A 20,023-nucleotide genomic window follows, 5' to 3' on the forward strand; every position below is an offset into this window, starting at 1 on the left:
CAGTTTAACATTCTAGCAGAAAATGTTGACCACCCTCATATTTTTGGTAAACTGCAGTAATTTTTCCTTAATACTTTTTGCAAGCTTTTGCATGCATAAGCTCCAGTATCACACTTGATTTTGCTTGCTTGCTCTCTGAAGGGAGTTCGGATGACCATTACAGCAAAGTGGATTTTGCGTCCAAAGTGATAAGCCAAATATCAGGGTTTTCCCAGTTTCTCCCTAGGACTGATGTTTAGAGGAAAGCCTTCCCTGACTCAAATATGTTTCTCCATATAAAAGGGGGAAAGTAAAATGGGTTTTCTTTCTGGTGGTATTTCTCAGATATTTATATGCTTTGTGAATCTTCAAGAAGGGCATTTGGACTGCAGCTTTTTCTGCTGAGTAGGAAACATGTAGGGGCCCTTTGTACTCTGAGCCCTGGGCTTTGAGTATGGTAGGAAATGCTGACCCAGCCCAGGACCTCCCCACGTTTTTGCTTAACTCTTCATGCAGAGGCCGGGCACAGTGGCACACTCCTGTAATCCCAGCACTTTGGGAGGCCGAGGCAGGCAGATCACCAGAGGTCAGGAATTCAAGACCAGCCTGACCAACATGGTGAAACCCAGTCTCTACAAAAATACAAAAATTAACTGGGTGTGGTGGCATGCGCCTGTAATCCTAGCTACTCAGGAGGCTGAGGTGGAAGAATGGCTTCAACCCGGGAGGCAGAGGTTGCAGTGAGCCAAGATCGTACCATTGCACTCCAGCCTGAGTGACAGAGCGAGACTCCATCTCAAAAAAAAATACAAAACAAAAAACGATAATCAGAATTCTTCATGCAGGGCCTCATGTACTAAGAGGGTTTAGACTTGATCTAATGGGAAACCTTGAAGAATACTTAATGTGGAGTAACAGCTTTGCATTTGAGGAAGAATACTTATGCTGTAATGGGGAGGATGGATGGAGTGAAGAATAGAATCAGGGAATCCAGTTAACAGACTGCTGAGGCCAGGTGCGGTAGCTCACGCCTGTAATCCCAGCAGCACTTTGGGAGACCAAGGCAGGTGGATCACCTGAGGTCAAGAGTTTGAGACCAGCCTGACCAACATGGTGAAACCCCGTCTCTACTGAAAACACAAAAATTAGCCCGGTGTGGTGGCAGACGCCTGTAATCCCAGCTACTCAGGAGGCTGAGGCAGGAGAATCACTTGAACCCGGGAGGCAGAGGGTGCCGTGAGCTGAGATTGAGCCATTGCACTCCAGCCTGGGCGACAGAGTGAGACTCTGTCTCAAAAAAAAAAAAAAAAAAATTGCTGAATTGTGGCAATTCAGGCAAGAAATGATGGTCCAGGTCCTAGAACAGTCCCTAGAACACTAAATTGTTTGTTGATGCAATGAGTGTCCTGGAAGTCAAGGGACTGCAGAACATTTCCAGGAGGACCATTTCTTTCCTTTTTTTTTTCTTTTGAGACGGAGTCTCACTCTGTCATCCAGGCTGGAGTGCAGTGGCACGATCTCAGCTAATTGCAACCTCTGCGTCCCGAGTTCAAGCAATTCTCCTGCCTAGGCCTCCTGAATAGCTGAGACTACAGGCGTGCGCCACCATGCCCAGCTAATTTTTGTATTTTTAGTAGAGACGGGGTTTCACCATATTGGCCAGGCTGGTCTCCAACTCCTGACCTCGTGATCCACCTGCCTCAGCCTCCCAAAGTGCTGGGATTACAGCCGTGAGTCACCGCACTGGCCTTTTTTTTTTTTTTTCTTTTTTTTTTAAGAGATGGAGTCTCGCTGTATTGTCCAGCCTGGTCTCAAACTCCTGGCCTCCAGTGATCCTCCTACCTCAGCTTCCCAAGGTGCTGGGATTAGAGATGTAGGCTACCACACCTAGCCAGGAGGAGAGTTTCATATGAGAGTATCATATGCTGAGGAAAGATCAAGAAGTCTGTGAATCGGGCAGCCCATTTCTCCATCAGCCAGGAAGGACATTGGTGTTGAGGTTAACATACCTATCAAGGACAATAACTACCATGGCTTCCAGTGTTTTGATGAAACCTCAGAGGCATGACCTCTGGTTTCACATTGCTGTATCCCTGTATAGAGGGTTGTAGCCCCCTATACATTTGCTGTGGCTGAACCAGGAAAGAAGGCATATGCAGATTTCTAGAGAAATTATAATTCCATCAAAGATTTTTTTGTTTGCTTGTTTTTTTTGAGACAGAGTCTCCCTCTGTCGCCCAGGCTGGAATGCAGTGGCGTGATCTCCGTTCACTGCAAGCTCCAGGTTCACACCACTCTCCTGCCTCAGCCTCCCAAGTAGCTGGGACTACAGGCGCCCCCACCACGCCTGGCTAATTTTTTTAAATTTTTTATTTTTAGTAGAGAGGGGGTTTCACCGTGTTAGCCAGGATGGTCTTGATCTCCTGACCTGGTGATCCGCCCACCTCAGCCTCCCAAAGTGCTGGGATTACAGGCATGAACCATCACACCTGGCCAGATATTTGTTTTTTTAAATACGAGTTCTCACTCTGTCACCCAAGCTGGAGTGCAGTGGCATAATCATAGCTCACTGCATCCTCTTAACTCCCATGCTCAAGAGATCCTCCCATCTCAGTCTTCCTAGTAGCTGGGACTACAGGGCCTGCCACCTAGCCCGGCTGATTCTATGAAAGATTTTGAGGAGATGAGGAAGGCTGGTATCTTTCAAAGTGCAAAGTGATTTTGGAATATAAACAGTTTCTTTGGGTTGAATTACATAGAAGTTTATCACTAACCTATGTTCCTGAACTATGAAACATGAATATGTGGGCAAAGAAATAGTTTATTTTTATAGACAATTAACAACAAAAACAGTCTATGAATTAGAGAATGTCCATGCCTTTTTAGGCCGGGCGCAGTGGTTCATGCCTGTAATCCCACCACTTTGGGAAGCCAAGGTGGGCAGGTCACTTGAGGCCAGGAGTTCAAGATCAGCCTGGCCAACATGGCAAAACCCCGTCTCTACAAAAAATACAAAAATTAGCCAGGCATGGTGGTGCGCACCTGTAGCCTCAGCTACTTGGGAGGCTGAAGTGGGAGGATTGCTTGAGCCTGGGAAGCTAAGTAAAGTTGCAGTGAGCTGTGATCACACCACTGCACTCCAGCCTGGGCTACAAAGCAAGACCCTGACTCAAAAAAAAAAAAAAAAAAAAAAAAGTCCATGTCTTTTTAAAAGGGTGGAAAAATTTTAAGTGTTCTCTAGACTTAGCCACAGTATAATTTTAGGGTGACAAGTTGAGCTGAGTTGGGTGGAGGCGGTGAGCAGAAATCAAAGTGGGTGCATGTCAGGAAGAGAAGGTGCCAGTGAAGAAGCACTGTGATAAGGCGGTTTGGTTATTCCTTAATGGAGCTGTCTTAGTCCACCAGAGGGAAAGCCTTGAAAGGCACGTGGCCTTACCATGGCTGTCACTCTTGAATGCATAGGCTTTGCTAGCTAAACTTAGAGTTACTAAAGAATTGAGCCCGGCGTGGTGGCGCGCTCCTGTAGTCACAGCTACTGGGGAGGCTGAGACAGGAGGATTGCTTGAGCCCAGGAGGTCCAGGCTGCAGTGAGCTACGATGGTGCATTCCACTGCACTCCAGCCTGGGTGACATGGCAAGACCCCGTATCAAAAAAAAAAAAAAAAAGAATTGAGGAAAGGCAAACAGCTATTTGCCCTGATCATATGCTTGGCCAAATTCCTTGGCCCGGGGTTTAGGGAAAGATGGGAGTGCGGTGAGAACTGGCTTCGAAGCGGGAGGGCTGCAAGTCCCATGATGCACCGGAGGAATCTGGCCTCGAGGCCGGCCAGCTCCAAAGGGCAAACGCTGTCTCCCCCGCCCAAGGCGGCCTCCGCGGGCGCCCAAGTGGGTGTGGCTGCGGGAAAGCCCCGCCCCCAGAACCCTTCTCCAATGGGACCTGCCCTCGTGTCCATGGCAACGGCGGCGGCCACGGGCTTGCTTAAGGAAGTGCTGCCTCTGCAACTGCAGCCACGGCCGCTGAGAGCTAGGAGTGAACCCCTGAGGGGGAGCAGGTTCCCCCTCGCGATCGTGGGGACAGCCAGTCCTGTGAAACGAGGAGGCGGTTCCGGATGCCCAGAAACGCCCAGGGATAAGTGGAGCCGGGGGAAGAGGGGACATGAGCGGCCAGCTGAGTCCATCCCCAGGCCGCTAGGGGCGGACCCAGCAGCCCCTCAGCTCTCCTCGGAACCACGGGTGGGCAGTGTCCACCGTCACAGCCCAAAGGGTCTTAGCCATTGGGTGCCTGTCCCTAGTGTGTACACGTGCAGAAAATGAGTCCTGGGAGAGGGAAAGGGCCAGCGTAAGGGGCTTTTGGTCTTCGGCTGTATTTTATTTTATTTATTTATTTATTTATTTAGAGACAGACTCTTGCTCTGTCGCCGAGGCTGGAGTGCATTGGTGTGATCTCGGCTCACTGCAACCTCCACCTCCCAGGTTCAAGTGATTCTCCTGCCTCAGCCTCCCGAGTAGCTGGGATTACAGGGAACGCACCACCAAGCCCAGCTAATTTTTGTATTTTTAGGAGAGACGGGGTTTCACCGTGCTAGCCAGGCTGGTCTCCAACTCCTGACCTCAAGTGATCTGCCCGCCTCAGCCTCCCAACGTGCTGGGATTACAGGCGTGAGCCACCGCGCCTGGCCGATTCAGCTGTATTTTAAAGCGAAGTTCCCCCCAGCACTCCCAGCCATCCTCTTTCCCAATCAGGAACAAAAGAGCCATGGTCATGGCCCGTACCATCTGTGTCCAACTCCTGAAGGCACCCCTGTGCGTTGTATGATCCAGTGTGATCCTGGATGATTGGGGCTTGTCATCAGGGAATCCACATCTCACTGGTATCTTCCACCCCCATGCACCTCCACCTACCTGGACACATCCCATTCCTCAGTGAAACTGTTTTGTCCTGAAGGGGCAGCAACATTCCCTTATAACAGCATGAAGGTCGTTCTGGTGGATTCCTTCAGGCTTTCTAGGGCCTGAGGGAGGTCTGATATACACTTCATTCCCACCCCCCAACCCCTCCCTCAGAATCTGAGAGAATGGAGCCCAGTACCTGTAGGACCAGCGTATCAGAGGAAGACTATGTTGAGGAAAAGGAATCTAAGAAGTGTGTTAAAGAGGGAGCTACCATCCCCTCTAACTCTTCACAGCAGTCTCTCTTAAAAGCTGACTATAAGGCATTAAAAAATGGGGTTCCCTCACCCATTATGGCCACAAAAATTCCGAAGAAAGTCATAGCCCCAGTTGACACAGGCGACTTAGAAGCTGGGAGGAGGAAGAGAAGGCGGAAACGCAGGTAACTATTCCCTAGATCCCCTCAACTGCCCAGCTCCAGGGAGTCACCCATTGGCCTCCCTTCAACATTTGGGGGAGCTGGGATCTAAGGTCTTCCCTTTAGCCTACAAAAGAGGACAAGAAATGCTGGAGCATCATTAACCCTTTGATACAACAGAAACAAAATGCGGAACTATTTAGGCTGGCTCATTTTGGAATCCCAGCCTGTTTATGTCATCCTGGTCTTTCTTTTAAGTGGCTTCTAGAGAAAAGGAATTGTGTTGTGAATTTGTTGGATGTCTCTTCATCTGAGTGCCTGTCCTTCCCTCCCACTCTGCCTGATTTATGCTATTCCTCCATTCCAGATCCCTGGCCATCAACCTGACCAACTGCAAGTATGAGAGTGGTAAGCACCCAGCCCGTCGCTCACACTGTGGTGCATAACAGGGTGCCTACAGCTGCTGTTCTTCCTCTGGAATGGATCCCCCCATCAGGCTTCCAGCCCCTGGGGCCTGGCAGGCTTGCCTATAATCTGTACTGAGCTTCCTAGGTGTCCTCTGCCTCAGACACTGGAAGCTGAGACATTGCTGTTCCAGGTAGTCTCAGTGTTAGGGAGGGTATCTTCACAGTAAACAAGAAAAAAAAAAGTTAAAGAGCCACTACTGCCCCACACTTCCCAGATTTTATTTATTTATTTTTGAGACAGAGTCTCGCTTTGTCATCCAGGCTGGAGTGCAGTATTGCAATCATAGCTTAATGCAGCCTTGAACTCCCGAGCTCAAGCCATCTTCCTACCTGAGCTTCCCAGTAGCTGGGACTACAGGCCTGCACCACTATGCTCAGCTAATTCTTTTTTTGTTTGTTTTTTGAGACCGAGTTTTGCAATTGTTGCCCAGGCTGGAATGCAATGGCATGAACTTGGCTCACTGCAACTTCCACCTCCCAGGTTCAAGCGATTCTCCTGCCTCAGCCTCCCAAATAGCTGGGATTACAGGCATGTGCCACCATATCTGGCTAATTTTGTACTTTTAGTAGACGGGGTTTCTCCATGTTGGCCAGGCTGGTCTTGAACTCCTAACCTCAGGTGATCCACCCACCTCAGCCTCCCAAAGTGCTGGGATTACAGGCGTGAGCCACCGTGCCCAGCCTGCCCCGCTAATTCTTAAATGTTTTGTAGAGACAGAGTCTTACTATGTTGCCCAGGCTGGTCTTGAACTCCTGGGCTCAAGTGATCCTCCCACTTCAGCTTCTCAAAGGCCTAGGATAACAGGCAGGAGCCACCATGCCAGACCCTTCCCAGATTTTACCAGAGATGAGACAAGTTTGAAACAGTTTTTTCAAGGAAGATTTGAAGGGACTTCAACGATTAAGAAAAAAAAAAAATCTCCAGCTAGGTCCTTCCCCTAATATTCCCTCTGGCATCTTTATAAAGAGCCACACAAGTATGGAGTGTGAAGTGCCAGTGTGACCCCTACCTGTAGGCAGCTCTCCAAGCCATAAACATCCCTGATTGAGAGATAAGACTGACAGGAGCAGCCAGGCACATCGGCTCATGCCTATAATCCCAACACTTTGGGAGGCCAAGGCAGGCAAATCTCCTGAGGTCAGGAGTTCGAGACCAGACTGGCCAACATGGTAAAACCCCATCTCTACTAAAAATACAAAAATTACCCAGGTGTGGTGGTGGGCGCCTGTAGTCCCAGCTATTGGGGAGGCTGAGGCACGAGAATCGCTTGAACCTGGGAGGCGGAGGTTGCAGTGAGCCGAGACCATGCCACTGCACTCCAGCACAACAAGGGCGAAACTCCATCTCTAAAAACAAACAAATAAACAAACAAAAAACCAGGTTCTAGTTTTCTCTGCTAGGTATTTTGGAAGGGCCCTGACAGCCCCTAAGAACTTGAAATTGTCATGTGGTAACTAAAGTACAGGGCTAAGGCAAGAACTACCTCCCTCTTCAACCTGCCCTCCAGTCAGGTGTATGCCTTACCTGACCCGGCTACACAGTTCCAGGGCTTGTTGCTGGTGTCCATGCTGGCACTACTGATCTCCCTGTCTCTGCAGTGCGTCGGGCAGCCCAAATGTGTGGCCTGAAGGAGGTGGGGGAGGATGAAGAGTGGACTCTGTACTGGACAGACTGCGCTGTCTCGCTGGAACGAGTCATGGACATGAAAAGGTTTCAGGTACCCATCTCCTGACCTGAGAGCCGACAGGGGCTAGGGCCCCAGAATGACTATTCCCACCTCCTTGCCCAGGCACCCAAGACTCTTACTCTTTGTGGCTGTCCCCTTGTGCAGATAGGAAAGACCACCCCCAGGGTCTTCTTTTCCAATGGAAAGATCTACTCTTGGAGATCTTGGGTTTCTGGAATTACCCGAAGGAAGTGTCTGGTGGGCACATCTTATCTCATTATTTGCACTTTGCTTGGTGGCATCTGTGTGTAGCTGGCCCTCTCCAGGGTAGGTGAGCACATCTTAGGGAGAATACTGGGAGGCAGTTTCAGAACTAACAGCAGGGCCAGTTGAATGATCCAGCCTTCTAAGCAACTTAGCTTAGCATTCCACATCCACTAGGAGACTGCGGGGTCCTGCCTGCTGGCAAGAAATTCAGGAATGATCCACCGGGGTCCACAAGAATAGAACTGCTAGGCCAGGCGCGGTGGCTCACGCCTGTAATCCCAGCACTTTGGGAGGCCGAGGCGGGTGGATCACCAGGTCAGGAGATCGAGACCATCCTGGCTAACACAGTGAAACCCTGTCTCTACTAAAAATATAAAAAATTAGCCGGGTGCGGTGGCGGGCGCCTGTAGTCCCAGCTACTTGGGAGGCTGAGGCAGGAGAATGGCATGAACCCAGGAGGCAGAGCTTGCAGTGAGCGGAGATCTCGCCACTGCACTCCAGCCTGGGCAACAGAGCAGAGCGAGACTCCGTCTCAAAAAAAAAAAAAAAAAAAAGAATAGAACTGCCTTGTGACATTTTAAAAATATTATCCTCTAATTGGGCGTTTGTGGTGATCAGCAATAAAATAATTTAAAAGAGTCTGCAGGCTTATTCTTTGGGGAAGCCAGGCAGGAAGTTGAGGAAATTAAAACCTGTCACACGACTAGTCTTGGGAGAGATGCCCAAGAGAGAAAGCAAGTGCTAGAAGTTCTCAAGAAGCTCCAAAGGAGGTTGGGTGTGGTGGCTCACACCTGTAATCCCACCACTTTGGGAGACCGAGGTGGGTGGATCAATTCAGGTCAGGAGTTCGCTTGAACCCAGGAGGCAGAGGTCGCAGTGAGCAGAGATCATGCCACTACACTCCAGCCTGGGTGACAGAGTGAGACCCTGTTTTTTTTGTTTTTTTTGTTTTTTAAAAAAAAAAGGCTGGGCACAGTGGCTCACACCTGTAATCCCAACACTTTGGGAGGCCAAGGCAGGCGGATCACGAGGTCAGGAGTTCAAGACCAGCCTGACCAACAGGGTAAAACCCCATCTCTACCAAAAATACAAAAATTAACCAGGCGTGGTGGCGCACACTTGTAATCCCAGCTGCTTAGGAGGCTGAGGCAGGAGAATCACTTGAACCCGGAAGGCGGAGGTTGCAGTGAGCCAAGACTGCATCATTGCACTCCAGCCTGGGTGACAGAGCGAGACTCCATCTAAAAAAAAAAAAAAAAGGAAGCTCCAGAGGAGGGGCATTTGTAAAATGAGGATTGCAGGCTGGGCACAGTGGCTCATGCCTGAAATCCCTTTGGGAAGCCAAGGCAGGCAGATTGCTTGAACTCAGGACTTTGAGACCAGCCTGGGAAACAGGCAAAACCCCATCTCTACCAAAAATACAAAAAGAAAAAATATTAGCCAGGCATGGTGGTGCATGCCTTTAGTCCCAGCTACTTGGGAGGCTGAGGCAGGAGGATCTCTTGAGCCTGGGAGGCAGAGGCTGCAGTGAGCTGAGATCACACCACTGCACTCCAGCCTAGGCGACAGAGGGAGACCCTGTCTCAGGGAACGGGAAAAAAAAAGGATAAGGATAACAATAATTAGCAGCATTTATTGAGGGATTACTGTACAACAGACTCTGTGTTAAGTGCTTTTATATTCTTACCCCATTAAATCCTCAAGAACAGCCCTGAGCAGCAGATATCCCTTGGTTAGGACATGGAGGGTCAGAAATACTAAGTTCATACAGTGAGTGCAGCCAGTGATTGGGAAACCCAGTGGAGAGCACTTAGCATACTCTTTGTGGCTGTCCCCCTGTGCAGACAGGAAAGACCATCCGCAGGGTATTCTTTTCCAATGGAAAGATTCTCCTCCTGGGTCTCTGGAATTACCTGGAGGAAGTGTCTGGTGGGCACATCCTATCCCATTATTTGTTCTTTACTTGGTGGCATCCCAGATGCTGCTACCCATCCGGCAGGACAGAGCAGCCAGGGGTTTCTGGCAGGCACCAGGGTGATGCCATGCCCTCTGTGGGTGCCATGGCACCACATTCCTTGGGGCTGGTTCTTAGTTTCCTATTATCTTTTGTGTCTTTTGGGGAATGCTTTCGTCTCATTGTCTGCTTTGTGCTATCATGCATTAGTTAGTGTTAGAGGACTAGGCCTGGTGGTCTGAAGGATGCTAGAAGGTGGACTGTGGAAGCCACAGTCTTGGCTAGGTACATCCTTTCTCACTGCCCCCCATTTGCTGAGCTCAGTGTGGATGTGTGTGTTGAGTAGGAGTCACAGAGGGTTTTCTCACCTGCCTTAAGGAATCTTCCTATTTTTGCCCTTGGGGTCCTTGGTGCAGTGCTTACCTCCACTGTGACTTCTCCCTTAACCTTCCCAATCCTCCTCCACTGCTTCCTGGGATGCCCAGGTGCTAGGAAATGCCACTCACTCTGGGGGCTCATACTAACTGGCTGTGTTTCAGAAAATCAACCACTTCCCTGGCATGACAGAAATCTGCCGCAAAGATCTGCTGGCTCGGAACCTCAACCGCATGTACAAACTCTATCCCTCTGAGTACAACATCTTCCCCCGCACCTGGTGCCTCCCCGCAGAGTGAGTGGGTCTGGCTTCCCATGCTGAGATACCAGGGGGAGGAAAAGGGTCGCTCTCAGAGTTCCCTCCAGGCTTGGTCTTGTGACCTAGGAATGTCTCAGAGGGATGGAAGTGGAACAAGAAAGTTTCAGCTGGTCAAAGAAAAGAGGGTCTGAGACTGAGTGCTCCAGGAAGAGCATGGACTAGATAGCAGGAAGAGCTCCATGGGGCCCTGGGAAAGCCATGATGCACAGAAACCTTCTGACCAGGCCCTCTCTGCACATAGCTATGGGGACTTCCAGTCCTACAGTCGTCAGCGAAAAGTCCGCACGTATATCTGCAAGCCAGACAGTGGCTGTCAGGGACGTGGCATCTTCATTACCCGAAATCCCCGGGAGATCAAGCCAGGAGAGCATATGATCTGCCAGCAATACATCTCCAAGGTGAAGGATGCCTCAGGACCATCAGCCTTCCCCAATCCCCAGCACTGGGCTGCCTCATCTCTCCCAAAAGTCAGGGGGGAAGCTGGTCTTAGGCTTCTACCCTTCCCACTAGCCCTGTTTTCCTGGAGGCAGTATCCAGCCATGGTTCAGAACCAGCCTGCCTGGGGTTGAATCTCAGCTTTCCACTTCCCAGATATGTGACCTTGGGCAAGTTTCTTACCCTCTCTCTGTGCCTCCGTCTCCCTCTTTCTTTCCTTCCTTCCTTTTCTTTCTTCCCTTCCTTCTTTCTTTCTCCCTTTCCTTCCCTTCCTTCTTTCCTTCCTTCCTTTTCTTTCTCTTTCTCTCTCCCTCTCTTTGTTTCTTTCGATGGAGTCTCACTGTGTTGCCCAGGCTGGAGTGCAGTGGTGCGATCTCGGCTCACCGCAACCTCCACCTCCCGGGTTCAAGCAATTCTCTGCCTCAGCCTCCTGAGTAGCTGGGATCACAGGCACCTGCCACCATGCCCAGTTAATTTTTGTATTTTTAGTAGAGATGGGGTTTCACCATCTTGGCCAGGCTGGTCTTGAACTCCTGACCTCGTGATCCACCCTCCTCGGCCTCTCAAAGCGCTGGGATTACAGGCATGAGCCACCATGCCTGGCCTCTCCTCATTTATTAAGTGGGAGTAATAACAGTAACTATTTTACATGGTTATTGTGGAAACTCAATGAGCTGTGTATGTGAAGCACTTACAACAGCACATAGTAGGCACTTGAAAAGTGTTATTATTCCCTCATGGGTTTGCATGCTCCCAGCCCTTCCTCATTGATGGCTTCAAGTTTGATATGCGAATCTACGTCCTGATCACATCCTGTGACCCTCTCCGGATCTTCATATATAAGGAGGGCCTAGCCCGTTTTGCCACCACGCCCTATGTGGAGCCCAGCCATAACAACCTGGTAAGGGGACTGGGAAGCACTCTTCTTTTCCACTGCCATAAGTGCTGAGGTTCTCTAGAGAAACATGGTAGAGAGGTTTGTCACTGTCACCAAAGAACAAGGAATGAAGCCAGCAAGAGCTGCAGCATCTAGCTGGGAGGCAAGTGTTTGGTAGGTGGTGAATGGGAAAAGGTCAGCACCCGGAGGAACCCAGCACACCCTCTTCCCCAGGATCATCCAGAATAGCAGTCCTCTGGTGGAGAGAGACAGGAGACGAGAGATCCTTGGGAGGGGTGGGGAGCAACAAGGTAATGAAGGGCTGGAGAGGACGGCAGCATGCAGACAGTCTGAGACCACAGGGCCACTCTCTCCACAGGACAATGTCTGCATGCACCTGACCAACTATGCTATCAACAAACACAATGAGAATTTTGTCCGGGATGGTGCTGTGGGCAGTAAGAGGTACTCCCTACTGTTTTTTTCTGCTTCCTCTGCCCCTTAGCCCCATAGTCCCAGTAGCCCATGAAACCGAGCTGGCTCTTGGGAGGCTAATTGCCCAGGGAAACTCAGCCTTTATAGACCCTGTCCTGTGCCTGCACTTTGGAGCTCTAAGTGCAGCCCCAAACCCCACCCTGATAACTAGTCCCTGCTCCAAACTGCTAGCAGCCTCTCAAAGCCCGGGCATGCAATTAGCGTTAGTGTGAGGGAGCCTCCTGCCTACAGCCTGGCCCCAGTGGCCTAGAAACTGGCCTTCCTCTGAGCACTGGGCCTCGCAGGAAGCTGTCGACACTCAACATCTGGCTGCAAGAGCACAGCTACAACCCTGGAGAGCTGTGGGGGGACATCGAGGACATCATCATCAAAACCATCATCTCAGCCCATTCTGTTCTACGCCACAACTACCGAACCTGTTTTCCCCAGTATCTGAATGGAGGTACATGTGCCTGTTTTGAGATCCTTGGTTTTGACATCTTGCTGGACCACAAGTTGAAGCCCTGGCTGCTAGAGGTGAGGATTATCTCCTAGGCTTTGCAAAACCAAGGTCCAGAGGCCTCCTTGAATAGGACACCTGGGACAGGGGGTATATCAGGTGGTGGAACACAGAATGGATGATGTGAAAGCCCTGGGGTGAGCAGGAATCAGCAGAAGGCATAAGATCTCTACCCTTTTGACCTGCTGAGTCAAATCTTGGTGGTTTTTGGCCTCTACCATAGGAATGCAGGTTTGGGATCCCCAGTGCCCTAATGTAAATCTTTAGGGACACACTATCTAGAGAGGCAGGCCAGCTGATTTGCTGTCACTGGTCTGTGAATTGGAGATCTCTATGGCAGAGGTTTGTGGCCTTGGAAGCCAGAGCATCCAGCCTCCCTGGCTGAGGCCATGGGCGAGGAATATCTTAGACCCTCTAGTTATGCCTGCAAGAGGCCACCACCTGCTCAGGTGGTCTGGGAAAGGGGTGTATAATGGCTCCTCCTGGCAGGTAAACCACTCTCCAAGCTTTACCACGGACTCATGCCTTGATCAAGAGGTAAAGGATGCACTTCTCTGTGATGCTATGACCCTTGTCAACCTCCGGGGCTGTGACAAAAGGAAGGTGATGGAGGAGGAGAAGCGGCGAGTCAAGGAATGGCTTTTCCAGTGCCACCAACAGCCACGAGAATCTAGGTGTGCTAGGTGTCTGGCATGTGTTTAGTTCTTCATTATTCCTGAGAGTAAAAGTCCTCCTTTAGATGAAGAATGTGGCCTGGGGCTGATTTGCTATCAAAAACAACTTTTTGCATAGATAATATGTTCATATTTGCATTAAAAAAATCACAGGGCCAGGCTTGGTGGCTCATATCTGTAATCCCAGCACTTTGGGAGGCCAAGGCAGGAGGATTGCTTGAGCCCTGGAGTTCAAGACCAGACTGGGCAACATGTGAGACTCTGTCCCTGAAACACATAAAAGAAACAAAAGAATAATAATTAAAAAATAAAAAATTAGCTGGGCATGGTGGCGTGCCTGTATTCCCAGCTACTCAGGAGGCTGAGGTGGGACGGCTACTTGAGCCCAGGAGGTCAAGGCTGCAGTGAGCCATGTTTGCACCACTGCACTCCAGCCTGGGCAACAGAGTGAGACCCTGTCTCAAAAAAAAAAATAAATCATATGTCATAGATAAGTTCAAAATTTTAAAAATACAGAGGATAGTCTTTCTCCTCTCCTTCTCCTCCAGGTACTCAGTTTTCCTCTCTGGAGCCAATCAACATTCCTACTATCATGTGTATATAGTAAGCATTTAATATATATGTATTTATACAAAATATTTTTCTCCCTGCCTACCCAGACAGAGGCATAACTTTCACACTGTCTGCACCCTGGTTAGCAATGTATTTTAGAGCCATTCTCATGTTAGCACATAGGAGCTTTCTGTGGTTTGATTAGCTCGTTTGTTTTTCTAACAAAGCTCCTTTAGAAACCAGTTCCTGAGAAACTCTGTAATAAAGAAACACAGAAAACAGTTTAGTCATTCAATAATAGAGAATCGTTTACATCCATGTTGGTCACCCATTGTTGTTTTCTTTGTAAAATGAGAACAAACATGGTAATTGGTTACTGATACTAAAACTGTCATTTGTTAATGATACATACAAATGAATTTTGAGTAGATGTATAGTTATCACTATGATCACATTGCTCTTCCCACTTGCATTCCAATATGCAGGGGCAGTGTGTGTTTGATTCCCCATGAGAGCCACAGGGCCTGGGACACCGTAAGCACTCAGATGTCTGCACGATGAATGGGAGTGAAGTAGAACTGTAATATACTGGCTATTCCCACAAGACTGGACTGTGTACCTGAGGGTCATGAAATGTGTCTTTCAATAAGGAAAAATGGTTGAACAGTACTGGACTAAATAAACAAAATACAATCGTACACTAGAGTACTAGGCAGCCATTTAAAAATATTGTTGTGGCCAGGTATGGTGGCTCACGCCTGTAATCCCAGCACTTTGGGAGGCCAAGGCGGGTGGATCCCTTGAGCTCACGAGTTTGAGACCAGCCTGGGCAACATGCAAAACCCTGTCTCTACAAAAAATACAAAAATTAGCCAGGCGTGGTGGTGCGCGCCTATGGTCCCAGCTACTCAGGAGGCTGAGGTGAGAGGATGGTTTCAGCCTGGGAGGCTGAGGTTATAGCGAACTGAGACTGCATCACTGCACTCCAGCCTGGGCGACAGAGTGAGACCTTGTTTCAAAAAATTAAATTAAAAAATAAAATAAAAATATTGTTTTATTATTTCATTTTCATTTGAAGAAAGCAAGCAAGTGGCCGGGCGCAGTGACTCAGGCCTGTAATCTCAGCCCTTTGGGAGGCCGAGGCAGGCGGATCAGGAGGTCAAGAGATCGAGACCATCCTGGCCAACATGGTGAAACCCCATCTCTACTAAAAATACAAAAATTAGCTGGGCGTGGTGGTGCATGCCTGTAGTACCAGCTACTCAGGAGGCTGAGACAGGAGAATCGCTTGAACCCGGGAGGCGGAGGTTGTAGTGAGCTGAGATTATGCCACTGCACTCCAGCCTGGGCGACAGAGCACGACTCTGTCTCAAAAAAAAAAAAAAAAAAGAAAAAGAGAAGAAAAGGAAGGAAGGAAGGAAGAACGCACGCACACACGCATGCACGCACAAGCTAGTGAGTGGCAGAGCCAGGATTCAAAGTCAAGAGGTCCTGCCTTAGATCCATGCTCATAATCAACATGCTAATTGCATAGTAAGATTATGGGAGGCTTTATCTTCTTTCTGCTCTTCTAAATTTTCTGTAATGAACATATATTACTTTTTTCTTTTTCTTTCTTTTTTTTTGAGACTAGTCTCACTCTGTTGTCTAGGCTGGAGTGCAGTGCCGCAATCTTGGCTCACTGCAACTTCCACCTCCTGGGTTCAAAAAATTCTCTTGCCTCAGCCTCCCAAGTAGCTGGGATTACAGGCATGCACCACCATGCCCAGATAATTTTTGTATTTTTAGTAGAAACGGGGTTTTGCTATGTTGGCCAGGCTGGTCTTGAATTCCCAACCTCAAGTGATCCACCTGCCTTGGCCTCCCAAAGTGCTTGCATTACAGGAGTGAGCCACCATGCCCAGCCCCTTTTTTTCTTCAAATGGAAAGCTTATATCAAAACATATGTTACTTTTACAATCAGAAACCTAAAAGACTATGATAATGGACTGCTACTTTACGAGCAGACCCCTCTCCACTTAAGATGAAAATCAGGCCGAGTACGGTGGCTCACGCCTATAATCCCAGCACTTTGGGAGGCCAAGGTAGATGGATCACTTGAGGTCCAGCCTTGCCAACATGGTGAAACCCTGTCTCTACTAAAAATACAAAAGTTGGCCAGGCATGGTGGTGCATGCCTGTAATCCCAGCTACTTGGGAGGCTGAGGCAGGAGAACTGCTTAAACCTGGGAGGCAGAGGTTACAGTGAGCAGAGATTGTGCCAGTGCACGCCAGCCTGGGCAACAGTGCAAGACCCTGTCTCAAAAAAGAAAAGAAAAGAAAATCAGATTTCTGGAAGTCAAGCCTATGTTCATGGCTACCCACACGTGGGGCTTGCCAAAGATGGGCTTGGCAGCTTTCCCTACTTGGGCAGGGGCCCGGGAGGTCAAGAAGCCAGCAGGAGGGTCTCCAAACCTTAGTCAGTCGTCCTTTCCCTACTGAACATTCCCACAGCCCTCCTCTGACTCACTGAGCTTGCTTTCCACAGGAAAGAAAAAACTGAGTCATCCCATGTGGCAATGCTGGACCAGGAACAATACGAGGATTCTCACCTGGGAAAATACCGGCGGATCTACCCTGGGCCTGACACGGAGAAGTATGCCCGCTTCTTCAAGCACAATGGCTCCCTCTTCCAGGAGACTGCTGCTTCCAAGGCCAGAGAGGAGTGTGCCAGGTACTTTGACCGACATTCTCCTCTGCACCCCTATGTGGGAACAAGTCCTGAAGCTGCATTGCTTCCCAGCAGGGAAAGAGGAAGCCAGACAGGAGCAAAGAGGAATGGAGCTATATCCTATCCGACTCTTAGTGACTCTTTTCAGTTTAGCAGGTTTCCTATCTTCCCCTCTCATTGCTCTCCCATCAGTCCTAAGAACAGATTGTAATTTCCTACTCTTTCCTCATCCCCATTTTTCCTCACCCCTCTTCTCCCCAACACCATTTCTCTAGTGTCTGAAGTTGCTGTGTCTTGTCAGGCAGCAACTAGAGGAGATCCGCCTTAAGCAGGAACAGCAGGAGACCTCGGGCACTAAGAGGCAAAAGGCCAAGGACCAGAACCAGGGTGAATCAGCTGGGGAGAAAAGCCGACCCAGGGCAGGGCTCCGGAGTCTTTCTACCCGCTTGGCTTACAGGAACCGCAACTGGGAGAAAGAGGTGCCAGGGGTTTTGTAGCTCTTATCTTTCCACAGGAAAATGGGTTGGGACAACTAGAGAGGGGAATGAATCTCTGCTGTCCTCTCCTCCCCATGCACAAGAGAGAGAGGAGTTCCTAATCAGTAAATTGAATCCGATCCTTTGGAAGATGAAGTGAGAGAATGGACAGCAAAAGGAACCTTCCTGGGTCAGGGAAGGGATGAGGGTAGAGTGGGCAGGAGGCCTGCAGCCATCCTGGGCGATGGTTTGGGACTTATCCTTGGAGATCCTGCATTTATCTCTCATGTACCTTGTAGCTGCTGCCGGGACAGCTGGACACCATGAGGCCTCAAGAAATTGTGGAAGAGGAGGAGCTGGAGCGGATGAAGGCCCTGCTACAAAGGGAGACTCTCATCCGAAGCCTGGGTATTGTAGAGCAGCTCACCCGTCTGCAGCACCCTGGCCCCCAGGGCCAGAAAAAACTTCATGAGAGTCGGGTGAGGGTCCCTGTGAAGTCTCCCAGAGGAAAAGGGAACAAGGGCTGTCATCCCAGGACATGGTGTTGATCTCAACAAAGGAGGCTTGTGTGACGGTATCTGTCAGTGGAGCCTGGGAAAGCAGAGTGTGCTAGCTGGACCTTGGGAGAGGGTCTGTTGATTCCTTTTGCGTCTGTTCCCAGGCTCCTTTGTTTTAGATATGACATCCAGCAAAGTGCAGCTCCAAACCTTCTCATTTACAAGAAACTTGCTCTCTATATTCCTGTCCCAAAATAACCCCATACTCACGACTGACAAATAACAAGCCCACCACCCTCAGTGGCTTCTGTATAATTTTCTCCCTAGCACTGCCAGTGCCCTGGCTCTAATGGGAGATAAGTAAACAGATTTGGGCCAACAAAAGAGCTCCCGCTTTCACTATTCCCTGGGCTAGTAGCAAACCTGTTGGGTCTTCTGTTTTTGTTGAACCCCAAAGGAGTATCTGGTTAAATAGTGCCCATGGCCTAGAAGAGATTTTTTTCAGTTACCTCCTTCTTCCAACGCTCCATCCAAACTTACATAAAAACGTGGTAAGGGGCTGCTCTTCTCCTCTAGCCTAGATTTTGTTAGGACAGGCTGGGCAGTCAAGAACTGAAATCTATGAGTCTGGTCCTACTGGTGCTCCTAAGAGGGGCTGCCACAGAGCAGGGTGCTCCTCATTTCCTGCATCCAGTTCTGCCCCATGAATCAATCCCCAGGATCTTAGGGGCACTGCCAAGCATGAATGCTGCAATCCCACATGTTCCCCGGTGCCATCTGCAGCCCAAGAACTTCAACTGGACAGGAGAGCCAGCAGCCATCAACTCCTGTTCATTGTCAATGAAGAAGGCTGGGAGGCGCTATTTTTCCAGTGCCAGAATCAGGCTCACTAGCCGTAAGTATGCAAAACTAGCTTTGGTCATTTTGACATATGTAAATCCCACTAGCAAGCATAGAGCTTGGATGCCCTTAAAATATAATATGGCACTTCAACCAGTGTAAGAATGGGGACGTTAGGGTACCCATTTATTTACTCCTTTTTTTTTTTGAGACAAGGTCACGCTCTGTCGCCAAGGCTGAATGAAGTACATGGCTTGATCTCACTTCACTGCAAACTCCACTCACGGGCTCAAGTAATTCTCCTGCCTCAGCCTCCTGAGTAGCTGGGACTATAGGCACACACCACCATGCTCGGCTAACTTTTGTATTTTTTGTTTTTGCCATGTAGCCCAGGCTGGTCTTGAACTCCTGATCCACCCGAATCAGTCTCCCAAAGTGCTAGGATTACAGGTGTGAGCCACCACACCAGGCCTATTTAATCCTGTCTGTACACTAGACCCTGGTGATAGAAATGGCAGAAATACAGTCCCAGCACTCAAGAGGTAATAGGAACATGGACAAGAAGACATACCACACCAATTACAATACAGTGTGGGAAAGACAGTGGAGGGAAGCATGAGATGCCCTTCCTCTGTGTTGGTAATTGGGCCACAGTTGGGAAAGAGGTGAACAAATCTCTTCTGTGAATACCAACTCAGGGACATCAATGTTTCCACTGCAGAAGGACAAGCCAGCAGAAGGCTAGAAGCCATAAACCGAGTCCTGGCAGGATCAGTGCCACCCACTTTAACCCCAAAGCAGGGCTATTTTCTGCAACCGGAAAGAGTGGCATCTGACTCATGGACTGAATGCACCTTGCCCTCCATGGTAAACTCTGAACACAGAGCAGCCAAGGTTCCCCTCTGCCCTGCGTCTGCACCCGTGCTGCAGCGTTCCAGAGCACTCCTCAACATCAATCAGTTCAGGTAAAAGCAGGAGGGAAGCACTCTACCTCTCCTGGAGAACCTCCCCAGCTTTCCAAAGGGCATTCAATCTTTGCTAAATGAATGACTGCCACCAAGTTCCACTTTGAAAAGCCCTGCCCAGGAACCCCATTTGTATAAGGCAAAATACAAAGACACCAAGAATTCCTCAATACCCTAAGATTAATTGGGGATCGGTAAAGACTAGAAGATGAAGAGGCGCCAAGGCCAGCCATGTACTCATTTCTGCTCATCAAGCCTTAGCCTGGGTTTATCGCTAGGTGATGGGTCTGAACCCTAGGTGCGGCCCGGGGCTGGAGGCCATCCAGGAGACAAAGAGCCCCTTTCCCAGAGGAGCCGAGTGCCCAAGGCACTGGGCTGTCGCCGTCAAAAGACTGCCGAGCGGAAGCCCTGCCCACCGAGGTGGCGGAGACAGGCAGGCCTGGGCAGCCGCTGGGGCGGAGGGACGGCTCTTGGAAACGGAATCCGTACTTTAATTAAAGTTTATGCAGTTTTCCAGGAGCGTCCTGTACCTCATTTCGGCCCTCACGTTTCAAGGAAGCCCTCTCCACAGCTACAGCCAGAAAGGGTGGGCTACTAAGAAGCGTGAGCCCAGATCTTACCCCCACCAAGTGAAGCGGGAAATACTTGCTACTACCCAGCTTCCGGC

The 20,023-nt window shown here is 49.6% G+C and overlaps 1 protein-coding gene across 5 annotated transcripts; it reads left to right on the forward strand.

The window, feature by feature from the left end:
- Window positions 1-3,932: 3,932 nt before the first annotated feature.
- On the forward strand, window positions 3,933-19,870 carry TTLL13 (tubulin tyrosine ligase like 13). 5 transcript variants are annotated; one of them, XM_063652938.1, is made up of 16 exons: window positions 3,933-4,212; window positions 5,044-5,311; window positions 5,655-5,695; window positions 7,354-7,472; window positions 10,182-10,312; window positions 10,578-10,734; window positions 11,529-11,672; window positions 12,028-12,113; window positions 12,428-12,659; window positions 13,132-13,316; window positions 16,396-16,581; window positions 16,880-17,057; window positions 17,354-17,533; window positions 18,335-18,446; window positions 19,113-19,356; window positions 19,655-19,870. In XM_063652938.1, exons 2-16 carry the CDS (start codon window positions 5,055-5,057, stop codon window positions 19,848-19,850), a joined length of 2,448 nt encoding a protein of 815 aa, XP_063509008.1. In that variant the 5' UTR covers window positions 3,933-4,212; window positions 5,044-5,054; the 3' UTR covers window positions 19,851-19,870. The 5 variants fall into 5 exon arrangements, with proteins under 5 accessions (XP_063509008.1, XP_054306381.1, XP_063509009.1 ...); XM_054450406.2 differs by having other exon boundaries at window positions 3,952-4,212; window positions 19,113-19,870; XM_063652939.1 differs by having other exon boundaries at window positions 3,958-4,212; window positions 18,608-19,870.
- The last annotated feature ends 153 nt before the right edge of the window (window positions 19,871-20,023 follow it).

This window comes from Pongo pygmaeus, chromosome 16 (genome assembly GCF_028885625.2).
Source record: "Pongo pygmaeus isolate AG05252 chromosome 16, NHGRI_mPonPyg2-v2.0_pri, whole genome shotgun sequence".
In the NCBI taxonomy this organism is placed as follows: Eukaryota; Metazoa; Chordata; class Mammalia; order Primates; family Hominidae; genus Pongo; species Pongo pygmaeus.